Source organism: Chrysemys picta, chromosome 7, assembly GCF_011386835.1.
Source record: "Chrysemys picta bellii isolate R12L10 chromosome 7, ASM1138683v2, whole genome shotgun sequence".
Classification (NCBI taxonomy): domain Eukaryota; kingdom Metazoa; phylum Chordata; order Testudines; family Emydidae; genus Chrysemys; species Chrysemys picta.
In genome coordinates, this window is record NC_088797.1 from 33,629,242 (window position 1) to 33,649,881 (window position 20,640).

At 60.2% G+C, this 20,640-nt stretch overlaps 1 protein-coding gene across 1 annotated transcript; it reads right to left on the reverse strand.

Annotated features, from left to right (window-relative positions):
• Window positions 1–5,167: 5,167 nt before the first annotated feature.
• MAP3K11 (mitogen-activated protein kinase kinase kinase 11) lies at window positions 5,168–20,636 on the reverse strand. The gene is made up of 10 exons (XM_024100326.3): window positions 18,560–20,636; window positions 13,911–14,091; window positions 13,517–13,665; window positions 13,125–13,300; window positions 12,283–12,523; window positions 11,585–11,698; window positions 9,118–9,259; window positions 8,694–8,785; window positions 7,612–8,130; window positions 5,168–7,293 (listed from the first exon to the last, which is right to left on the reverse strand). Exons 1-10 carry the CDS (start codon window positions 19,248–19,250, stop codon window positions 6,824–6,826), a joined length of 2,775 nt encoding a protein of 924 aa, XP_023956094.1. The 5' UTR covers window positions 19,251–20,636; the 3' UTR covers window positions 5,168–6,823.
• Between the last annotated feature and the right edge of the window lie 4 nt (window positions 20,637–20,640).

The window sequence follows — 20,640 nt, forward strand, 5'->3', positions numbered from 1 at the left end:
AGATGAAGGTGTTTGGGGCTCAGTAGGGAGGGTCTAGGTGCAGGGGATGTGGGGTTCATTTGGGTGGGGGTCCAGGTGCAGGTGGTTGGGGCTCAGTGCGGAGGATGTCTGGGGGGGCTCAGTGGGGTGGTACAGATGCAGGGGAGGTGGGGTTTGTCAGGGTGAGGGTTCGATGGGCCTGCTTAACAAGGGAGCCCCAGCGTTGGCCAAGGGGATACCGCATGCTGGGCTCCAGCTTCCCCCCTGCCCCCACTTCTGCCATCCCCTTCTCTTCCCCATCCCATGCCCCTTCCCCACCACTTCATCTCCTCCTCATCCCACCCCCTTCCTTCTCCCCTGCCTCTTCCCCCCTGCCCCTGCTTCCCCTATCCTTCTCTTCCCCATCCCATGCCCCTTCCCCACCGCTCCATCTCCTCCCCAGGCTTGGGGGTAGGGGGGAACCGCCTCCCAGCACGAGCCGGCGGAGTAGGCTGGATCCGGGTCGCTCCAGTTCCTGCTGCCCAATGATTGCAGGGCAGGCCCAACCCTGCACTCATGGGGCGGCGGGAAGTGGAGCAATCCGGCCCCAGCCCACTTCACTCTGCTCTCCTGGCTCCCAGCCTTGGGACTTGGGGGTTAGGGGGAACTGCCCCCAGCAGTCACCGGCAGTGCGGCTGGGAGCTGGCAGAGTGAAGCTGGCTGGGGCCGGGTCGCTCCACTTCCCTCTGGTGAGTGCAGCCCGGCCTGACCCCTGCTGCAGTCCCCCAGGACAAGTAGTTCAGGGGACAGGGTTTGTGGGGGGGGAAGGGGTGGAGTGGGGGCGGGGGCAGAGCAGGGGTGGGAAGAGGCGGAGCAGGGGCGTGGCAGCTGGCAGGGATATCGGGCTGGCCGGGGCCCCTTCTGACTCTGGGCCCGGCGCCATGGTAAACCTAGTACTGAGGGATTGTATGGGGATAGATAGATAGAGGGGGTGTATTGGGATAGATCGGGGTAGGCAAACTTTTTGGCCTGAGGGCCACATCGGGGAATAGAAATTGTATGGCGGGCCATGAATGCTCACAAAATTGAGGTTGGGGTGTGGGAGGGGGTGCAGGCTCTGGCTGGGGGTGCAGGCTCTGGGGTGGGGCTGGGGATGAGGAGTTTGGGGTGTAGGAGGGTGCTTTGGGATGGGTTCAGAGAGCAGAAGGGGGATCAGAGCTGGGGCAGGGAGTTGGGGTGTGGGAAGGGGTGCAGACTCTAGGGTGGGGCTGAGGATGAGAGGTTTGGGGTGCAGAAGGGTGCTCCAGGCTGGAATTGAGGGGTATGGAGAGCGGGAGGGGGATCAGGGCTGGGGCAGGGGTTGGGACGTGGGGAGAGGCTCAGGGACGCAGGCTCCGAGTGGCACTTACCTCAAGCAGCTCTCAGAAGCAGTGGTGCGGCCCCCAACCCTGTGCCCCAGCTGGATAGCTGGAGCAGGGCCATGCACATGGTGCGGCCCCCCGACCCAGCGGCCCGGCTGGAGCGCCAGAGTGGGGCAAGCCCCAGACCCCACTCCCCAGTGGGAGCTCGCGGGCTAGTTTAAAACGGCTCGCAGGACGTAGTTTGCCCATCCCTGGGATAGATAGATAGAGGGGGTATTTGGGGATAGATAGATAGGTAGGACTAAAAGGGACCTCAAGAGGTCATCTAGTCCAGTCCCCTGCACTCATGGCAGGACTAAGTATTATCTAGACCATTCCTGACAGGTGTTTGTCTAACCTGCTCTTAAAAATCTCCAATAATGGAGATTCCACAACCACCCTGGGCAATTTATTCTAGTGCTTCACCACCCTGACAGTTAGGAAGATTTTCCTAATGTCCAACCTAAACCTCTCTTGCTGCAATTTAAGCCCATTGCTTCTTGTCTCATCCTCAAGAGATTAACAACAACAATTTTTCTCCCTCCTCCTTGTAACAACCTTTTAGATACTTGAAAACTGTTATCATGTCCCCTCTCAGTCTTCTTTTTTCCAGACTAAACAAACCCATTTTTTTCAATCTTCCCTCAGAGGTCATGTTTTCTAGACCTTTAATCATTTTTGTTGCTCTTTTCTGGACTTTCTCCTACTTGTTCTCATCTTTCCTGAAATGTGGTGCCCAGAACTGGACACAATACTCTAGTTGAGGCCTAATCAGTGCGGAGTAGAGCAGAATTACTTCTCATGTCTTGATTACAACACTCCTGCTAATACATCCCAGAATGATGTTTGCTTTTTTTGCAACGGTGTTACACTGTTGACTCATATTTAACTTGTGGTCCACTATTACCCCCAGATCTCTTTCCGTGGTACTCTTTACCAGGCAGTCATTTCCCATTTTGTATGTGTGCAACTTATTGTTCCTTCCTAAATGGAGTACTTGGCATTTGTCCTTATTGAATTTCATCCTATTTATTTCAGACTATTTCTCCAGTTTGTCCAGATCATTTTGAATTATAATCCTATCGTCCAAAGCACTTGCAACCCCTCCCAGCTTGGTATCATCCACAAATTTTATAAGTGTACTCTCTATGCCATTATCTAAATCATTGATTAAGATATTGATCAGAACTGGACCCAGAACTGGTCCCTGTGGAACCCTACTCGTTATGCCCTCCCAGCTTGACTGTGAACGACTGATAACTACTCTCTGGGAACAGTTATCCAACCAGTTATGCACCCACCTTATAGTAACTCCATCTAGGTTGCATTTCCTTTGTTTGTTTATGAGAAGGTCATGCGAGACTATTAAAAGCTTTACTAAAGTCAAGATATATCACATCTACCACTTCCCCTCATCCACAAGGCTTGTTACCCTGTCAAAGAAAGCTATCACGTTGGTTTGACCCGATTTGTTCTTGACAAATCCGTGCTGTTACTTATCACTTTATTATCTTCTAGATCAGTGTTTTTCACACTTTTTTTCTGGGGACCCAGTTGAAGAAAATGCATGCGACCCAATGGAGCTGGGGCTGAGGGGTTTGGGGCGTGGGAGGGGGTTCTGGGCTGGGGCAGGGGGTTGAGGTGCAGGAGGGGGTCAGGGCTCTGGGCTGGGGCTGAGGGGTTTGGGGTGCAGGAGGGGCTCTAGGTTTGGGGGGGCTCAGGGCTGGGGCAGGGTGTTGGGGTGCATGAGGGGGTCAGGGCTCTGGGCTGGGGCAGGGGATGAGGGGTTTGGGATGCAGGAAAGGTTTGGGGGGGCTCAGGGCTGGGGATTGAGGTACGGGCACAGACTTACCTCTGGCAGCTCCCGGTCAGCGGCACAGCCAGGGTGCACTGCAGACCGTGCTGCGCCCTGGAAGCAGCCAGCAGCAGGTCTGGCTCCTAGGCGGAGGCACGCAAGCAGCTCCGCATGACTCTTGCCCAAAGGCTCCGTGCCCACCCCCAGTTCCCAAGCCAGTGCTTGGGATGGGGGCAGCGTGCAGAGCCCCGTGGCTCCCCCGCCTACAAGCCAGACCACTGCTGGCTGCTACTGGGGCACAGCATGGTGTTGGAAAAGGTAGGCACTAGCCTGCCTTAGCTGGGCAGCACCGCTGATGGGACTTTTAATGTCCCGGTCAGCGGTGCTGACCAGAGCAAGGCAACCCAGCGCTTTACATGCCGTGACCCAGTACTGTGTCGTGAGCCACGGATTGAAAAACACTGTTCTAGATGTTTGCAAATTGATTGCTTAATTATTTGTTCCCTTATCTTTCTGGGTACAGAAGTTAAGATGACTGGTCTGTAATTCCCCGGGTTGTCCTTATTTCCCTTTCTATAGATGGGCACTATATTTGCCCTTTTCCAGTCTTCTAGAAGCTCTCCCATCTTCCACAACTTTTCAAAGATAATCACGAATGGTTCATATATCTCCTCAGCCAGCTCCTTGAGAATTCTAGGATGCATTTCATCAGGCCCTGGTGACTTGAAGACATCTGACTTGTCTAAGTAATTTTTAACTTGTTCTTTCCCTATTTTAGCCTCTGTTCCTATAGATAGATAGATAGATAGATAGATAGATAGATAGATAGATAGATAGATAGATAGATAGATAGCCCAGGGAGGGCTATGGCTAACAAGATCCGGTGGCGAGAAGTTGAAGCTAGACAAAATCATACTGGAAATAAGATCCCCATTGATCCCAGGGAGGGTCACTAGCCAGTGGGACACCATACCCACGGTGCTGGGTTCTCCATCACTGCCCGTTTTAAAATTTCGCAGGGATGTTTCTCTAACAGAGCTGCTCTGGTAGAAGAAGGAACTCATGCAGGGATGTCCTATGGCCCATGCTATGCAGGAGGTCAGACTAGTTGAGCACAGTGGTCCCTCACAGTCTAAATAAATCGGGGGCTCTGTGTAGTGCCCAGCTCGACGGGGGTCTAATCTGAGGGGGCATGTCTGTGTGGCACCCAGCTCAATGGGGGCCCTGCTCTCAGTGAGGGTCTGTGCAGCCCCTGGCCCCGATCTCAGTTGGGGGGGGCATGTATTGGTTCTACAGTAGTACACATAATAGCAGCACAACCAATCTCCTGCAATCAGAAGTGGTTCCCCCTCTCTACCCATGCTCCAATCCTCCAAATGCCCCCAGGGGCAGAAACTCTTCAGGCCGGGCTGGGCCCCTGCACAGGCTTCTCCCATCAGAAGTGTGTGTAGGTGGGAGGCGGAGGTACCCCCTACACCTGCATGTGTCAGGGGTGAGCTGGGAGACTGTGTCCATCCCCTTGCTGGGGAGAATGAGCCCTGCTCTGTGTGTGTCTCTCTTGCCCCCTGCTGGACACAGTCCCAGCTGCTCCCCCGCAAGTGGCTAACAGCTCTGGGAGATTCCTGCTTTGACTGGAGGCTGCGGATGCTGATGCTCTGGGAAGTTCCAGCCCCACTGATGCTCAGGGTGGTGGGTGGAATCCCCTCACCCAGGGAAGATCACTGTGCAAAAGGGTCATGCTGGCACACGTGTGCAGCAGTCACTGGTGCCCCTCTTCCTCCCGTGTGCCAGGGGCGCACGGCACCAGCAGCACTGCCGGAGAGCTGCATGCATGGGCACACAGAGTACCTGGGTCAGTGCTGAGTCCCCAGTGATGTTCAAAGCCACACTTGGCACCTCTGCGGGCGAGGGGCATGCATGCACATGCATAGACATGCAAATGGGGCTGAGCCACTTTGGTGTCCTGAGCTTCCCTGGGGCTGGAGTCGGGGTCAGCCTGAACGAAGCCAGGAGCAAAATGTGGCACCTGCAAGATTCATGCATGCCCTCACACAGGCACCAGAGCCACGTGCCCTGGATAGCACCATGCACCCAGGGCCACCGTGAGAGCAAGGCAGTCAGTGTAAAGCAGCAGTGATTGGCACTGCGGCAGGCAGGCATGCGAGGGGCATACACACAGCCGAGTCCTTTCTGCACCCAGAGGTCTTCGCACACCCACATTTGCTCCTTCCCATGCTAGGCTCATGCCCATACCGGGCAGGTGTGCAAAGGTGGCCAAGCCTCTCAAGGGCCTGCCCTGGGCCTAGTGCACCCTGTGCATTCTCCTACTGGTGCTCTGAGATCATAACCCGGGGGAGAGGGTGCAGCGAGCTGCAGGGGGTGGGTGGGGACGGAACCAAAGCAGGGGCAAGAATGGAAGCAGCAGGCAGCAGCTGGAGGCAGCTGGGAGTTTATTTGGTCTCAATCCACAGGCAGCCCAGGCTTCAGCTGCTCCCCAGCCTGGGGTCTTGGTGCAGTTACAGGGGTATTGACATGGCCTGCCCCCCCCCTTGCCCCCAGGGCAGGAACTCACAGCAGGAGGAAGGGATGGAGTTAACGGGGACCCCACAGATGGGGGAGGGAAGCAGCAGACTCCCACGCTGGAAGTGCAGGTGATGGCACAGCTGCTCCCAAGCACACCTGTCTCCAGCCCATGCATGGGCGAGCATGCCCAGCTTCACGTATCAGTACAGCCTCACCCAGGCCAGCCCTCACACGTGCTCCCACGCCTCCGGCTTCGCACGCACCCATAGATACCAGCACAAAGGCACGCGCACCCCCTGATGCTTTGCACACTCGCCTGAGTACACAGCACTCCCAGTCTTGTACGCACACCAACACTTGCACACCAAGGCGCACGCTCACCTGCAGCCAGTCTGTGCTCGGGAATGTAGCAAGCGGGGGGTGATCCCATATCGACCCCTCCCAGTGTCGTCCCCCCCACCCAGGGATATCCCCAAGACACCCCGTGCTCTCAGCAACAGGGGCTGCTACCTTGTGGGAGGGGTGGCTGGTCCCCAACCCGGACACCAGAACCCCACGCTGGGAACAGAGGGGGCCCATTATTAGTGTTCATGAAACAGATGGGCTGACCCAGTGCCCCTCACTCCTTCTATCCCAGCCCTGGGCTTCCCCAGCTCTGCCAGTGCCCCTCACTCCCAAACAGTGATCACTACCTATGCAGTGGTTCTGAGGACCAGGGTGGGAGTTTGGCAGAGACCTGACAACCTCATGCCATGTGTAACATGGCACCAGGCTCAGAGGGCGTCCAAGCCACTGTTAGTCTCTTCTTTAAGGAGAGGGGAGGTGCCCCAGTTACCCCACAGGAGCTCCCCCGAATTCCCCTACCTTTCCAGTGTATAGTGAAAGCTCCCAGCACTCCCCAAACATCCAACACAGAGACCACCCCAACCTGAGCCTTGTATCTGGTACAATGATCCATGCAAGATGGGACTTCCTGTGCCCAGAACTTGAGGAGGGCAGGACTTCCAGTGTGCAATTGTCCAAAGAGGGCGGGACTTCCTCCATGCAAAGTCTGAGGAGGGTGGGACTTCCAGTATTGCCCACTTTCGTTGTAGGACTTCCTGTGTGCAACTGTCCAAAGAGGCCAGGACTTCCTGTATCGCCCATTTCACTTTGGGACTCTGCTGTCCTCCTGCGGGGCTCTGGCCACCCACCATGGCAGGGGGTGGGTCTCTTTGGTCTGCTCCAGAGGGGCAGGAAAGCCAGAGGAGTGGCGTGGAGGGGGCGAGGGGTAGGGACTGAGCTGGCCATGGTCCAGGCGGCAGGAAAGACCGGTCAATCTGGGCGCCGAGGCAAAAGGGTCAAAGGTCTCCGAGTCAAAAGGTCCCGGTGAGGGGTGGAAGAAGGGGTCGGAGGTCATGAAGGGGTTGCTGGAGTCGGGGGTCCCCGCCCGACACCGGCGTGGCTCTGGCTGGGGGGACTGGGCTGGGGAGGGACGGGGCCCAGCCGACACAAAACTCCAGGGGTCGATGCGGCTGCGCACAGGGGAGGGGCGGGGCCGGGAGATGAGGCTGGTGTGTGGGGAGGGGCGTGGTGAGTGGGGGCTGCAGGGGGATGAGGGTGATGGGAGGGACCCACCTACGGTGAGAGAGAACAGGGGATGTTAGAACAACAAGTGGGTGAGTGCCTACTGGAAAAACCCAAAGCCAAACCCCAACCCCCAAGCTGAACCAGCCCATCGCCTGCCCTGGGGCTGGGTCAGAACTGGCGCCCTCTAGAGGAGAAAGGCCCCATTCCCCATCCCCCATCCTGGCGCTGAGTCAGAGCCAGCACCCCCTAGAGGGGAAAGGCTCCATTCCCCATCCACCTGACTCAACCCATCCCCCATCTGGAGCTGGGTTGGAGCCAGCACCCCGAGTGGGAAAAGTCTCTGCATCTTCGTCACTCCCCACTTACCCCACTTATCCGCCCTGCTGCCAGGACTCCACTCCTCTTCACATCGTGGGCTCTTTGGTGACCTCTGACCCCACAAGGGGGTCAGGGACCCTCTGTCACCACCTGGGACCAGGTGGATGAGCAGCTCCGTGGACCCTGGTGTCCGGGCTGGCCCCTCCTGGCCCTGCTCCATGGACCCTGGTGTCCGGGCCAGCCCCTCCTGGTCCTCCTTCGTGGACCCTGGCGTCCGGGCCAGCCCACCCTGGTCCAGCTCCACCAGCAGGGCGGGGCAGTGTGTGTCCTTGGGGGAGAAGCGGATGAGCTCAGGAGAAGGCGGGGGGGTGGGCACGGGTGGGGGCTCCCCCTTCTCCTCCCGTCGGGCCTGTGACAGGTCTCGGCCCAGACCAAGAGAGGCCAGCAGTGCTGTGCCCCTCAGCAGTGCTCTCTGGATGAGTTTGGGGGTGCTGATACGCTCCGGAGCCGGTGCCCGCTGCTCCTCGGACTCCTGGGTCCCGTTGGGGCCTAGAGAGAGGACATCACCTGCAAGGAAGGGACAGAGCCATAAGCAACAACACCCATGCTGGGAATCCCCTGCCTGGGATAGTGCAGGGAACAGGACACACAGCCAGCATGTCCCATTCCCCCCAGCAAATTCCCCTCCATCCATTCACCCTCCCACAGATCCCTCGCATCCATCCCCCCTCCTCCTCTGCCCCCATCCATCTTCACACACACTCAGCTATTCAGACTGTGAGCTCAGGGACTGTCTCTCTGTGCGTTGGTGCAGTGCCGGGCCCAAGGGGGGTCCCTGATCATAGCTGGGGGAGAGGGGTGGAGCCCAGCCCAAGAGGGCCCCTGCTCACAGCCAGGGGGGTCTGTGTGGTGCCAGGCCCAAGGGGGGCCATGATCTCAGCAGGGGAAGCATGTGCTGCCCAGCCCTGACCTCAGTCGAGGGCAGCGTGCGGTGCTCAGGACATCAGCAGGAGCTCCTCTCGTACATGCAGTGACACGCTCTCTGGGTGCTGAATTCCCCAGGCCCTATGCTGGGGAGTCTGGGCCTGACACCAGAGCCAGCCCGTGTCCCCTCCCCCATGGGGACTCACCGTTCAGGGCAGGCTGGGGTGGGGCCGGCTCCACAGGATTGGGCTCCTCCGGCTCAACATACCAGGTTGTCTCCTCCGGCCGGGACCTCCTTCTGCAGGGGATGGGGGTGGGGATTAGAATCCTGAGAGGGACAGGGAGGGGGGACAGCCAGGAGCAGCAGCTAGAGGAGGGACAACGAAGACCCAGGAATCCTGACTCCCAGCCCTCCTGCTCTAACCCACTAGACCCCACTCCCCTCCCCAAGCTGGGAAAGAACCCAGGAATCCTGGCTCCCATCTCAGTACCTGGCTCAACATTATTAATATTATAGTTAGTGATCATCGGGGTCAGCCGGGATTTCTCCCCCAACCCCAAACACCAAGGTGAGGGGCTTAGGGAGGGGAAAGGAAGGGTGTATGGGAGAGGGGAAGCAGCATCCCCTACCTGCCATTTTGGGTGCTGCCCTCCCAGGGCTTGGGGGATCCGGGACCCCAGTTCTTGCCAGGGCGGCGCTCCCCATTCCAGGCTTCATCTGTGCGGCGTGGTGCCTGTCTGCCCCAGCTCTGGCTGCTCTCGGCGGGCTCCACTGCATGAGAGGGAACACATGGTTCAGTGGGGGATGATGTTATGCCGGGCCCCCTACTCAGGACGGAGAGCATTGGTCAGAAAAAAAGAACATCGTGGGTGAATATTTTGTGATGTCAGTATGTCCCCCGTGATATCATTTCTTTCTGATCAATCAGAGAAGCACAAGTAATGTCACATATAATCCTAATTACATCATTTCTTTCTGGCCAATTAGAAAAGCACACATAACTAAGTTACATGCAATCTTTGTGTGATATCATTTCATTCAGACCAATCAGAAATCACAAGCAATTATGTCACATATAATCGCTTGTGATGTCATTTCCTGCTGACCAGGGAGGCCCAAGAGATGAGGTCACATGCTCTGATAAGATTTAATTCTCTCTGATCAACTTGTGTAATGTTGTCATAAGCTGTGATGTCATTTTGTCAGCCAATCAGCACAAAGCACAGACCACAATGGAACAGCAAATCCCTGCATCCTCCCGCACCAACTTCTTCCCCCAGTGTAATTTACTCTGGTCCAATCGGAGCTAGTCACAGGAAGTGATAACACAAGCAACTTCCTGTGATATCGTTTTCCTTCATCCAGTCAACACCATGTTGAGTCATCAGACTCAACAACAGGTGATGTCACTTCACTCCATCCAATCAACATAAGGATGGACATGCTAAAGGCACAGCAGTGATGTAATTTAATTCTGGCCAATCGGTGCTGAGGGGAGGGGTATATGTGTGTGTGTGTATGGGGAGAGGGGGGAATATAAAGCAACCCATGGATCATTATACCCTGTGTAACTGACCCCTGGGGGCGGCTCTTATTGTACAAAATTATATTATGGCTAGGGTTACCATATTTTGAGTGTCCAAAAGGAGGACACTCCACAGGGCCCCGGCCCCGCCCATGCCCAAACTCCACCCCTTCCCCAAAGTCCCCGCCCCAACTCCGCCCCCTGCCCTGCTTCCCGCGAACATTTGATTTGCGGGAAGCCTGAAGCAAGTAAGGGGGGGAAGGAGGCGCGGCCCAGTCTGGCCCCCCCGGGGTCTCCAGCCTGGGTCGGCTCGGGCCCTGGGGTTCCGGCCCCAGGCCAGCCCCCGGCCGAGCACCCCCGGCCCGCCCAGCACCGCCGGCCTGGCCCCGGCCCCCGGCTCAGCACCGCCGGCCCGGCCCCGGCCCCCGGCCCCCGGCTCAGCACCGCCGGCCCGGCCCCCGGCCCCGGCCCCCGGCTCAGCACCGCCGGCCCGGCCCCCGGCCCCGGCCCCCGGCTCAGCACCGCCGGCCCGGCCCCCGGCCCCGGCCCCCGGCCCCGGCCCCCGGCTCAGCACCGCCGGCCCGGCCCCGGGCCCCGGCTCAGCACCGCCGGCCCCCGGCCCAGTCCCCGGCCCCGGCCCAGCACCGCCGGCCCCGCATGTCCCGATTTTCCCGGACATGTCCGGCTTTTTGGGATTTCCCCCCGGACGGGGATTTGAAGCCCAAAAAGCTGGACATGTCCGGGAAAATCCGGACGTATGTTAACCCTAATTATGGCCAAATAGTGATAACATCATAGTTAAGGCTAAGATTTTGTCACGGAAATTTTTAGTAAAAGTCACAGACAGGTCACGGGCAATACACAAAAATTCACTATTTTTACTAAAAATAACCCTGACAAAATGGGTAGTGGGGGGGTCCAGCACCCACCGCTGCTACAACTCACAGCGGCTGGGAGCTGCGGGCCCCCACTGCCCGTGGAGGCTCAGAGCTCCAGGACTGGTGAGTGGGAACTCCGGAGGCCGCCTATGGTGACTCAGATCTGTGGAGACCCCCTGCTGTAGCTCAGATCTCTGGCTGTCTGGAGCTCTGGGCACGCACCTGGGAGCTGCAAGGCCCCCCATTGCCCATGGGGGCTGGGAGCTGTGTGTGTGTGGGGTCCCCTGACACCGCTTGGAGCTTCAGGGCCCCGGCAGCTGAGAGCTCTGGTGCCTTCGCTGGCTGATAGCTCCAGGCCCATGGCCCTGGGGCTGAAGCAGAAAATGTCACGGAGGTCTCTGGAAATCACAGATTTTGTGACATAATCATAGCCTTAATCATAGTTTGTGCTTCTCTGACTGACCAGAAGGAAATGACATCATGGGTGAATACTTATGATATCATCACCTGTGCCTCTCTGATTGGCCAGAAGGTGATGACAGCACAGCTCTCCCTCCCCAGCCAGATACACCCCAAATGATGGAGTAAGTTCAGGGGATCACCAAGCCACTATTCCCTAGGGTGGGGGGCATGGTGCAAGCACAGAGCCTTAATCCAGCTCCTGGCCCCTTACAGCTGCAGTGTCTCACTCACACTGGATGGCTCTTAAGCGCGGGAAGGTCGGGGAGCCCCCAGCCCCCACCTCGAAGACGTTCTTCCTCTTGTCCAGCCCGGGAGAGGCCTGCACCGTGATGCGGTGTTTGAAATCTAGGAGGCAGGGAGAACGAGATGGGTGAGAACAGTCCCCTGCCCCTCCCCCGTAGTCACCACCTCCAAAAGATCACTGCACCCCACTGTACTGGGGTCAGGGCCGGATTCTGATCTCAGCTCCCCAGGGTCAATCCAGAGTCCTGACTGCAATGGAGTCAGGGCTGGATTCTGATCTCAACTCCCCAGAAGGTTTCCACACTGGTGTCTGCCCGGACACTCCAGATTTACACCGGGTGTCTCCGTTAGCAGCATTACCCGCACCCGCCCCTGCTGGGAAAGAAGAGTAAACAAGGTAATTAGCTTTGAGTAACCACAGCCTGGAGCCCTCCATACTCCCAGCCAAAGCCCAGAGTGGGGCGTGGCCTGGGCACATGGCCATGGAGGGGAGCAGGGTGGCAGAGGGAGAAATGGGGACTCAGAGCAAGGGAGGGGGAGCAGCCCTCCTGCTATGAGCCCTGGGTTGCCCTAGCCCTCAGCCCTGTTAGTGCCCCCCATCCCAACCCGTAGTCCCCTGCCATCCCAGCCCTGGGCTCCCTCCAGCTCTCCCGATGCGTCCCAACCCGCAGCCCCCAGGCCTGTACCGAGGGGCATGCTGATCCTCTCGCTGTCCCGCCCCTTGAGCTTGTTCCTCTTGAAAGTGCCCTTCCTGCGCTTCACATTGGGGGGCTCCTTGTTCATCTGCTGGATGAGCAGTGTGAGCTCCCGCTCAAACACCTCCAGCTCCCACTGCGCCAGCTGGTGCTCCCGCTGCCGCAGGAACTCCTCGTGGGACTTCTGCTCCAGCGCCGCCCGCTGCAGCTCCTCCTCCCGGCTCAGCAGCTCCTGCCGTGGGGTGAGGATGGGGTCACCGTGCCGCTGGGGGGAGGGCAGGGGGCTCACGCTTCACTGGCAGCACTGACCGCAGTGCCCCTGGGCACCATTAGGGGGCACGAGGGAGCAGGGAAGGGGCGCTGTGCTGCAGGGAGGGGGCAGGAGTGGACTTGGCATGGGGTGCTGTGCTGGAGGGGGGCTTAGAGGGAAATGGGAATGCCAGGCTGTGGGGAACAGTCAGGGGGCTCAGTGGGGAGGCTCAGTAAGGAGTAGGAGCCAAGGCTGTGGGGGCTGAGTGGGAAGTGAGGGGGAGGCTCAGTAGGAGGGGGGGCCTCAGTAGGGTGGGGGGGCTCAGTAGGGTGGGGGGGCTGGGCTTTGGGGACTCAGTAGGGAGTGGGGGGGGACTCAGTAGGGAGTGGGGGGGCTGGGCTGGGGGGGCTGAGTGCAAAGTGGAGGGATTGGGGGGGGGGGCTGGGTTGCAGAGGTTCAGTGGGGAGTGTGGGGCCTGAGTAGGGAGTGGGGGACTGGACTGTGGGGGTTGAGGGGAGGCCAGGCTGTGGGGACTCAGTGGGGAGCAGGAGGCTGGGCTGAAGGGGGCATGGGGGAGCGGTACCTTTTCCTTGGCTCGGAGCTCATCGAACATGCCCTGGATCTCCAGCTTCCAGTCATCTTGCATGGAGTGGAAGGAGTCCTGGGGCATCTCCTCCAGCACCTGGGCCTCCAGTGCCGTCAGCTGGGCCAGGATGGAGTCGAAGCTGGGCCGCCCATGGGGGTCCTGGTCCCAGCACTCTGGGGGAGGGGGGGGAGGAGGAGAAACAGGACATGTCAGGGTCTGTCTCATCCAGCAGAGGTGGGGCAAACTCTGCCTCGCTCACACTCTGCCCAGCCACCCAGGATCTGGCCCTGGTGAGACACAGGTCCTGCTGTCTCTCTACTCACTAGGCCCCACACCCCTCCCAGAGCTGGGATAGAATCCAGGAGTCCTGATTCCCTCCCTGCCCTTACCTGCCATGAGCTGGGCGAAGGGCTGGGGGCAGGTGGAGGGGATAGGCAGCGTCAGCTTGTTGACGGCGACGCCGTAGGCCACAGCCAGCCCATCGATGCCGCGGTACGGGACTTCCCCAGTCAGCAGCTCCCACAGCAGCACACCATAGCTAGGAGGGGAGAGAGTGTTAGTAGGGATGAGAGGAGACCATCCCCAGCATCCCTCATCCCCGTGGTAACCCAAGGAGGGGCAGGAAAGAGGGAAATGGGCATTAGACTCCCTCCCCCCACAGTAGTAGGATGGAATCCAGGCATCCTGCCTCCAAGCCTCCTTGGCTCCAACCCACTAGACCCCCTTTCCCCTCCCAGAGCTGGGATGGAACCCAGGCATCCTGGCTGGCCTGTGAGTGCTCACCTCCAGACGTCGCTGCCCTTGGAGAAGGTGGAAGCCTTGATGACCTCGGGTGCCATCCAGGCGTAGGTGCCAGCTGCGCTCATCTTGGTGGTGCGGTGCCACTCTCGCGCCAGCCCGAAGTCTGTGATCTTCAGCGTCTTCCCATTCATGTCCTCCTCTTCAATACGCTGGGACAGCAGGACTTGGGGGGTGAGGGAGACAGGGGTCAGTGCCCCTGCAGGGGAAAGGCGCCATGTCCCACATATCGGAGCCCACACCTCTTAAAGGGGACAGGCCCCAAGGCCTCCCAGCCATGGCTGATGTGCTGTTTACAGCACGTTTCCTGTTGTTGTAGAGACATAAGCTCTTATATTAGAGGCCTGGTATCACTTCCCCTTTCCCAGGGCTCATGGGCTAGTTCATGCTGAGGCAGGTGCCAGTGGGGACGGATCACCGGCAGCTGCTCCTTGGCAAAGCTGGCTCAAGAGCATTTCACAACAGGGGAAACTGAGGCAGGGAGGAGGGACCTGGGCAAACTCTGCGCAGAGTCTCAGTAGCAAAGCCGGGGATAGAACTCACGAGCCCCAACTCCCAGCCCCCCTGCTCTAACCACTAGCCCGCACTCGCCTCCCAGAATTGGAGAGAGAACCCAGGAGTCCTGGCGTCCAGCTCCGCCCAGCTGGGCTCTGTAGCCCCATGACCCGTAGGCGAAAGAGAAACATTCCCTGGGACTGTGCTGCACTAAGCGGCCCATTGTGCACGGCTGGCTGGAGAATTAGTGCTTTGTCTTTTGCCCCTGCCAGTCCGTCCCCCCCGCAATGCTGCAGCCACACTCCCAGCGCTGCCCCCGCCAGCTCCCCCCCAGCTGCAGCCACACCCCTAGCGCTGCCCCTGGCCATTTGCCCCCATCACTGCCCCCTGCCAGCTCTCCCCCAAGCTATAGCCACACCCCCAGCACGGCCCCGCCAGCTCCCCCTAGCGCTACAGCCACACCCCCAGCGCTGCTCCTGCCAGTCCCCCCTCCGAGCTACAGCCACACCCCCAGCACAGCCCCGCCAGCTCCCCCGAGCTACAGCCACACCCCAGCGCTGCTCCCGCCAGTCCCTCCCCAGAGCTACAGCCACACCCCAGCGCTGCTCCCGCCAGTCCCCCCTGAGCTACAGCCACACCCCAGCGCTGCTCCCGCCAGTCCCTCCCCAGAGCTACAGCCACACCCCAGCGCTGTTCCCACCAGTCCCCCCTGAGCTACAGCCACACCCCAGCACTGCTCCCGCCAGTCCCTCCCCAGAACTACAGCCACACCCCAGCGCTGCTCCCGCCAGTCCCCCCCCCGAGCTACAGCCACACCCCAGCGCTGCTCCCTCCAGTTCCCCCCAAGCTACAACCACACCCCAGCGCTGCTCCCCACCAGCTCCCCAACGCTACAGCCACACCCCCAGCACTGCCCCTGCCAGTCTCCCCCAGCGCTGCAGCCACACCCCCTGCGCTGCCCCCACCAGCCTCCCCACCAACGCTGCAGCCACATCCCTAGCGCTGCAGCCACTGCCTCCCTCCTTCCTTTCTCTCCAGTACAGCCATTTGCCATGGGGACCCTCCAGGAGGGAGGGGGAGGAGCAAGATAGGGGTCCCTTTCCCAGGCACCAGAGCACAGCTGGAATCCCCCCCCCGCGCCTTGAGTCCCTCCCCTTTTCACCTCTGCCATCCCCTCTCCTGGGTCCTCTGCACTTACACTCCCTCCCCGTCTGCTGTTTTCTCTCTTCTCCCCCCACCATTGCCAGCTGAGGGGGGCAGGAAACCAGGGCAGGAAGCTGCCGGAAGGAAGCTGAGAAGGGAGGCCCTGGGCCAGGCCAGGCGCTCCCACAGCTGGGGGCCGGGGGGACGGCTGGACAACAGCTCCAACCGCCCCCTGTCAGCAGCCCCCCATACTCCCTCCCCCACCCTAGGGGCCCCCAGATCACAGCCCCCACTGTCCCATCCCACACCCCTTCTGCTCTCCAGACCACAGCCCCCAATGCCCACCACAGCCCCCCATTCAATGCCCTTCCCCGAGCCTGCATCCCCCAATAATCCCTCCCCCACTGCAGTCCACCAATAGCCCCCACCCCACAGCCACCCCAATAACTCCTCCCCTCCCCCACAGCCCCAATTTTATCCCTCTTCCCCATGCTGTGACCTCCCCCCATTGGATCCTGCCATGCTGCAGTGCTCTACATCCCCACCACAGCCCCCCAATACTCCTCTCCCCAACCTAGTGTCTCTTCCCCATACTGTGGCCTTCCCTCCCCAGTCCCTCTCAGCCACCCCAAAACCAGACCCCTGCCCAAGCAGTGTCCTCCCTCCCCGTGTCCCCCAAAGCCTATACGCCCCTCGGGCAGGCCAGGACTCCATTAAAGGGAGTTCCTCACTGTGTGGGGGCAGGATAGGCAGCACTGCCCTCCTCCAAACACCGCCCCAGCTACAGGCACCTCCAGTGGAGCCGGTTCCAGAGCTAGTTGGGCAGACAGGAACCAGTCTAATTTAGAAAGACAGGAAATGGGCAGGGTGGGGGAGGGGCTCAGCCTGTGGACACGACCCCCGCAGCCATATCGGGATGGGTCATAGAGACTGACACATTCCCCTCCCCCCCAGTGTGGGCTAATGACTGCACCCACCACCAACCACACTGATTTCAGCTCTGGGAGGGGAGTGGAAGCTAGTGGTTAGAGCAGTGGGGGTTGAGCGTCAGGACTCTTGGGTTCTATTGCTGGCTCTGCCTCTGACCTTGGGTAAGTCCGTTTCCTTCCCCAGTGCCTCAGTTTCCCCTCCCACCCTTTAGTCAATTCAAACTGTGCGCTCTTAGGGGCAGAGATTCTCTCACTCTGGAAATGTGCAGTGCCCGGCCCAACAGGACCTCAATCTCAGTTGGGGGTTTGTGCAGTGTCTGGCCCCACAGGGCCCTGATCTCAATTGGGGTGGGAGTCAGGGTCTGTGTTGAGTCCAGCCCCATGGGGCGCTGATCTCAGTTGGGGGGCTCGTGATCTGTATAGCATCAAGCCTCCGAGGGTCCCAATCTCAGCCTGCTCCCCAATGCTGCCCTCTCCCAGTCCCTGAGGAAGGCCACCCCTGCCTTGGGGGTTGGCTGCAGCCCCGGAAAGGGGAGGGAACCTGGGGATTCAGACTGGGAGGGGCCATTTGTACAGAGCCAGCTGTGAGCCTGTGCCTCCCACCAGGCACAAACACAAGGGGCAGCTGGCATGTGTCCCTGTGCCCTCCTGCCAGCATGTGTCTAGTCCCCCTCAGTCTCGCCACCCCACCCCCTGCCCTGTGACCCTTTCTAGCCCCAGCTGCCCACCCCAGCTCCTCCCAGTGCTGCAGGACCGCTGATCCAGGCACCACATAAGCCACAGCCCCCGCCTGCCCACCCCCTGCACCAGGGCATGCTGGGAACTCAATGGTGGCCTAGTCCAAGGGAGTGCCAGCCAATCAGCTCCTTAGGAGCCAGTGGGATCCTAACAGGGACAGGGTCAACCAGGGCGAAAGTCATGACCCCAACCTTCCACTTAACCAGTTCATTATTTATTAGGTAGGAACAGGGATAGAACCCAGGAGTCCTGGCTTCTAACCCCACCCCTGCTCTTACCACTAGGTCCCACTCCCCTCCCACAGCTGGGGACAGACTCTCAGCCTCCCCTGCTCTAACCATTCACCTCCACTCCTCCTAATCAAGCTCAGTCTGGCCCCAGGCTCCCTCACCGTTCAAGCCTCTAAGGGGACGTCTACACTGTGATGACAAACCCGCAGCACCGAGTCTGAGCCCGGCTCTGCTTACCTAGCTTGGGCTGCGGGGCTGTAAAATTGCAGTGTAGATGTTTGGGCTCAGGCTGGAGACCAGGCTCTGAGACCCTGGCGAGCCCAAGTCAGCTGAGCCGGACCAGCTGTGGCTGTGCAGTGGTCTTTTATCCCAGTGTAGACATGCCCTAACACTCCTGGTATCTCATTCAATCCAATGGAACCCCCGAGCCAGCAAGTCCCGGACCCTGGGGCTAGATCGGAGCCAGTGCCCCTGGGAGGGCTAAAACCTGAATCCCATTCCCCGCCCCCTGCATTTTATGTACATGTTAAAAATCAAACATTTTTCTAAGGTCCCATAACTGTCATCACTTCCTGCTGCCCAGGGTCAGTGAGGTCAGAACTCAGATGCACCAGCTGAGCTGTGTGAGAGGTGCAGGAAGGGGGGCAGGGCTGGGATAGCAGGAGGCTGCAGGTTGGGATTGAGGTACACCAGTGGACTGCAGGCAGAGGCAGATTAGGGGTTTGTGGGGCCCTGGGCCAAAGCAAGTGGAGGGCCCTCCCCACCCCTTCTGCCTGCAGTCTCCCTACCCCCTCCCAGCGCTCCTGCCAGGGAAATGGGGTTGGGGTGTGGGGGCTTGCCCTGCCCCCCCTTCCAGCGCTCTTGCTGGGGAGCAGGGTTGGGATGCAGGGGCTTTCCCTGGCAGGAGCGCCAGGCAGGCAGAGTTAGTCAGGGCACAGGGTGCCCATTTTTCCAGGGGCCACCCAACTGACCAGGGCCCCTGGGCACAGGCCCCGTTGGCCAAATGGATATTCTGCCACTGCCTGCAGGTCGGGTTTGAGGGACACCAATGGAGCTAGAGGGATCCCATGGGACAGTGTGACTGCAGAGTGACACTCACTGTTGTTGGACTTGAGGTCGCGGTGGATGACAGGTACGATGGCCCCGCAGTGCAGGTACTGCATGCCCCTGGCAATCTGTACCGCCCAGTCCACCAGCACATGGGGAGGGATCCTGCGCCCGGCCAGGGCGCGGCTGAGTGGGCCCCCAGCCGCATACTCCATCACCAGGCACAGGTTGGGCTCCTGCAGGCAGACGGCCTTGAGGGTGATGATGTTGGGGTGGCGCAGCATGGCGAAGAGCCGGGCCTCCTGGCGCACGCTCTCCGCTGTGGCACTGATGTCTTCATCCGGGTCCTGGCGTGCCGCCTTCACCGCTACCAGCTCGCCCTTCCAGCTGCCGCGGTACACCTTGCCGAAGCCCCCCACCCCAATCACCTCCTCCAGCCGCAGCTCCCGGAAGTCGGCGTGAACTGGAGCCTCGCCATAGCCGACAGGCTGCAAGGAGACGTAGCTGGAGGGGAAGATGCCCACCTGGCTCCGCACTCGGCCTGCCCACCAGCCCTCATCACCAGACACAGTGGCATCCCATGACAGCACCTCCACGCGGTCCCCCTGGCGCAGGCTGAGCTCATCGCTGCTTGCCGCCTCGTAGTCGAAGAGCGCCGTCCACACCGGGTTGGTGTAGGCCGCACCGCCACTCCGCTCCGGCCCCCATGCGCCCTTCCGCAGCAGGTTCTTCAATGGCTCCATCCTGGGTCAGAGGCTGGGGGCAGCCTCTAGTGGGACCCTGCCCAGATGTGGCCCTTCACGGCATGGGCATCTTCCCAGAGAGGTGTTGCAAGGCCAGGCTGGGGGTCCCGGCTCACAGGGGTCTCACGGGAGAAGGGTGGTTATGGGGCTGGGAAACCCACCCACTTACAGGAGTCCCCTTCCATCTGGGAACCAGGATCAGCTCCTACAGTTTAATCCCCCTCTTGCTGGGGCAGATTCATCCCAGTTACAATCTATTCCCCCTGCCAGGGGCCACGATGATCCCTGGCAGTCTATTCCCCCCCTCCCTCTCCGGGGGACACAGACTTGTTCTCTCTGGTCTATTCCCCCTCACAAGGGGTGGGATCACCCCCTACAGCCTGCTCCCCCCCACAGGGACCAGGTTCACCCCCTACAGGGACCAGGATAATCCCCTACAGCCTGCCCCCCTCCACAGGGGCTAGGATAGCCCCCTACACCCTGCCCCTCCCCCAGGGACCAGGATCACCCTCTACAGCCCGCCCCCCCCACAGGGGCTAGGATCACCCCCCTACTGCCTGTTCCCCCACACACACAGGGGCCAGGATCGCCCCCTACAGCCTGTCCCCTCTCCCAGGGCCGCCCCCTACAGCCTATCCCCCCAGGGCTACAGAAGTGCCCCTCTGCCTGCAGGGTTCTCCACTCCGATCTAGCTACGGCCCCGGTGATATCTAAGTACCCAGAGGCCCCGGCTCCCCGCGCCCTGCCGTGCCCAGATCCCGCTCCCTCCTGGCCCGGCCCGAGCTCTGTCCCAAGCCGCGGTAGAGCGAGGAGGAAATGCCTCGGCTGGAGAAGTTCCCCGGCTGGAAGCCGCCGCTCCTGGGGGCGTCTCTCCAGGATCCCGGCCGGTCCGGGCGTGGGAAATGCCTCTGCCCCTCGGTCGCTGGACACCCCCGGCACCCACAGGAAACCAGCGGGCTCCGGGCGCAAATATCGATCGTCCGCGGCGGCGGCCCAGTCTCTCCGCCTCTCCCGGGGTGTGCTCCGGCTCCCCCAGTGCAGCGCCCGCTGGCCTGGCTCGTCCCCCCGCCCCGCACAGGCTCTGGGGTGGAGTCTGGGACCAGGAAGGCGGAGCGGGTCACATTGTTACCGGGACAAAGGAAAAGGAACAAGAGCGGAGACACAGTTCAGGAGTCCGACTAGAGTGGGGGAGGGGCTGGGAGCCAGGACGCCTGGGTTCTCTTACTAGCTCGGGGAGCGGCAGCGGAGTGAGTTAGGCCGGGGGGCCTGTGGTGAGCTTTCTGGGGCAAGGACTGTCTCAGACTGTTAGTGTGTGTATACGATAGTGCTGGACAGACTCTGACAGAGATCACGGCCCCTCTCCAACTGGCTGCTGCACAGACCCTGACTG

Bases quoted from the DNA above. Each gene is read 5' to 3' on its own strand.
- MAP3K11 (XM_024100326.3), bottom strand. From the start codon at position 19,250: ATGGAGCCATTGAAGAACCTGCTGCGGAAGGGCGCATGGGGGCCGGAG. The intron at 12,524-13,124 runs GTACCGCTCCCC...ACCCCACGGCAG, and splicing joins AGCTCCGAGCCAAGGAAAAG to GAGCTGCTGAGCCGGGAGGA. The intron at 8,131-8,693 runs GTGAGTCCCCAT...CCTTCCTTGCAG, and splicing joins ACCCCAGCCTGCCCTGAACG to GTGATGTCCTCTCTCTAGGC.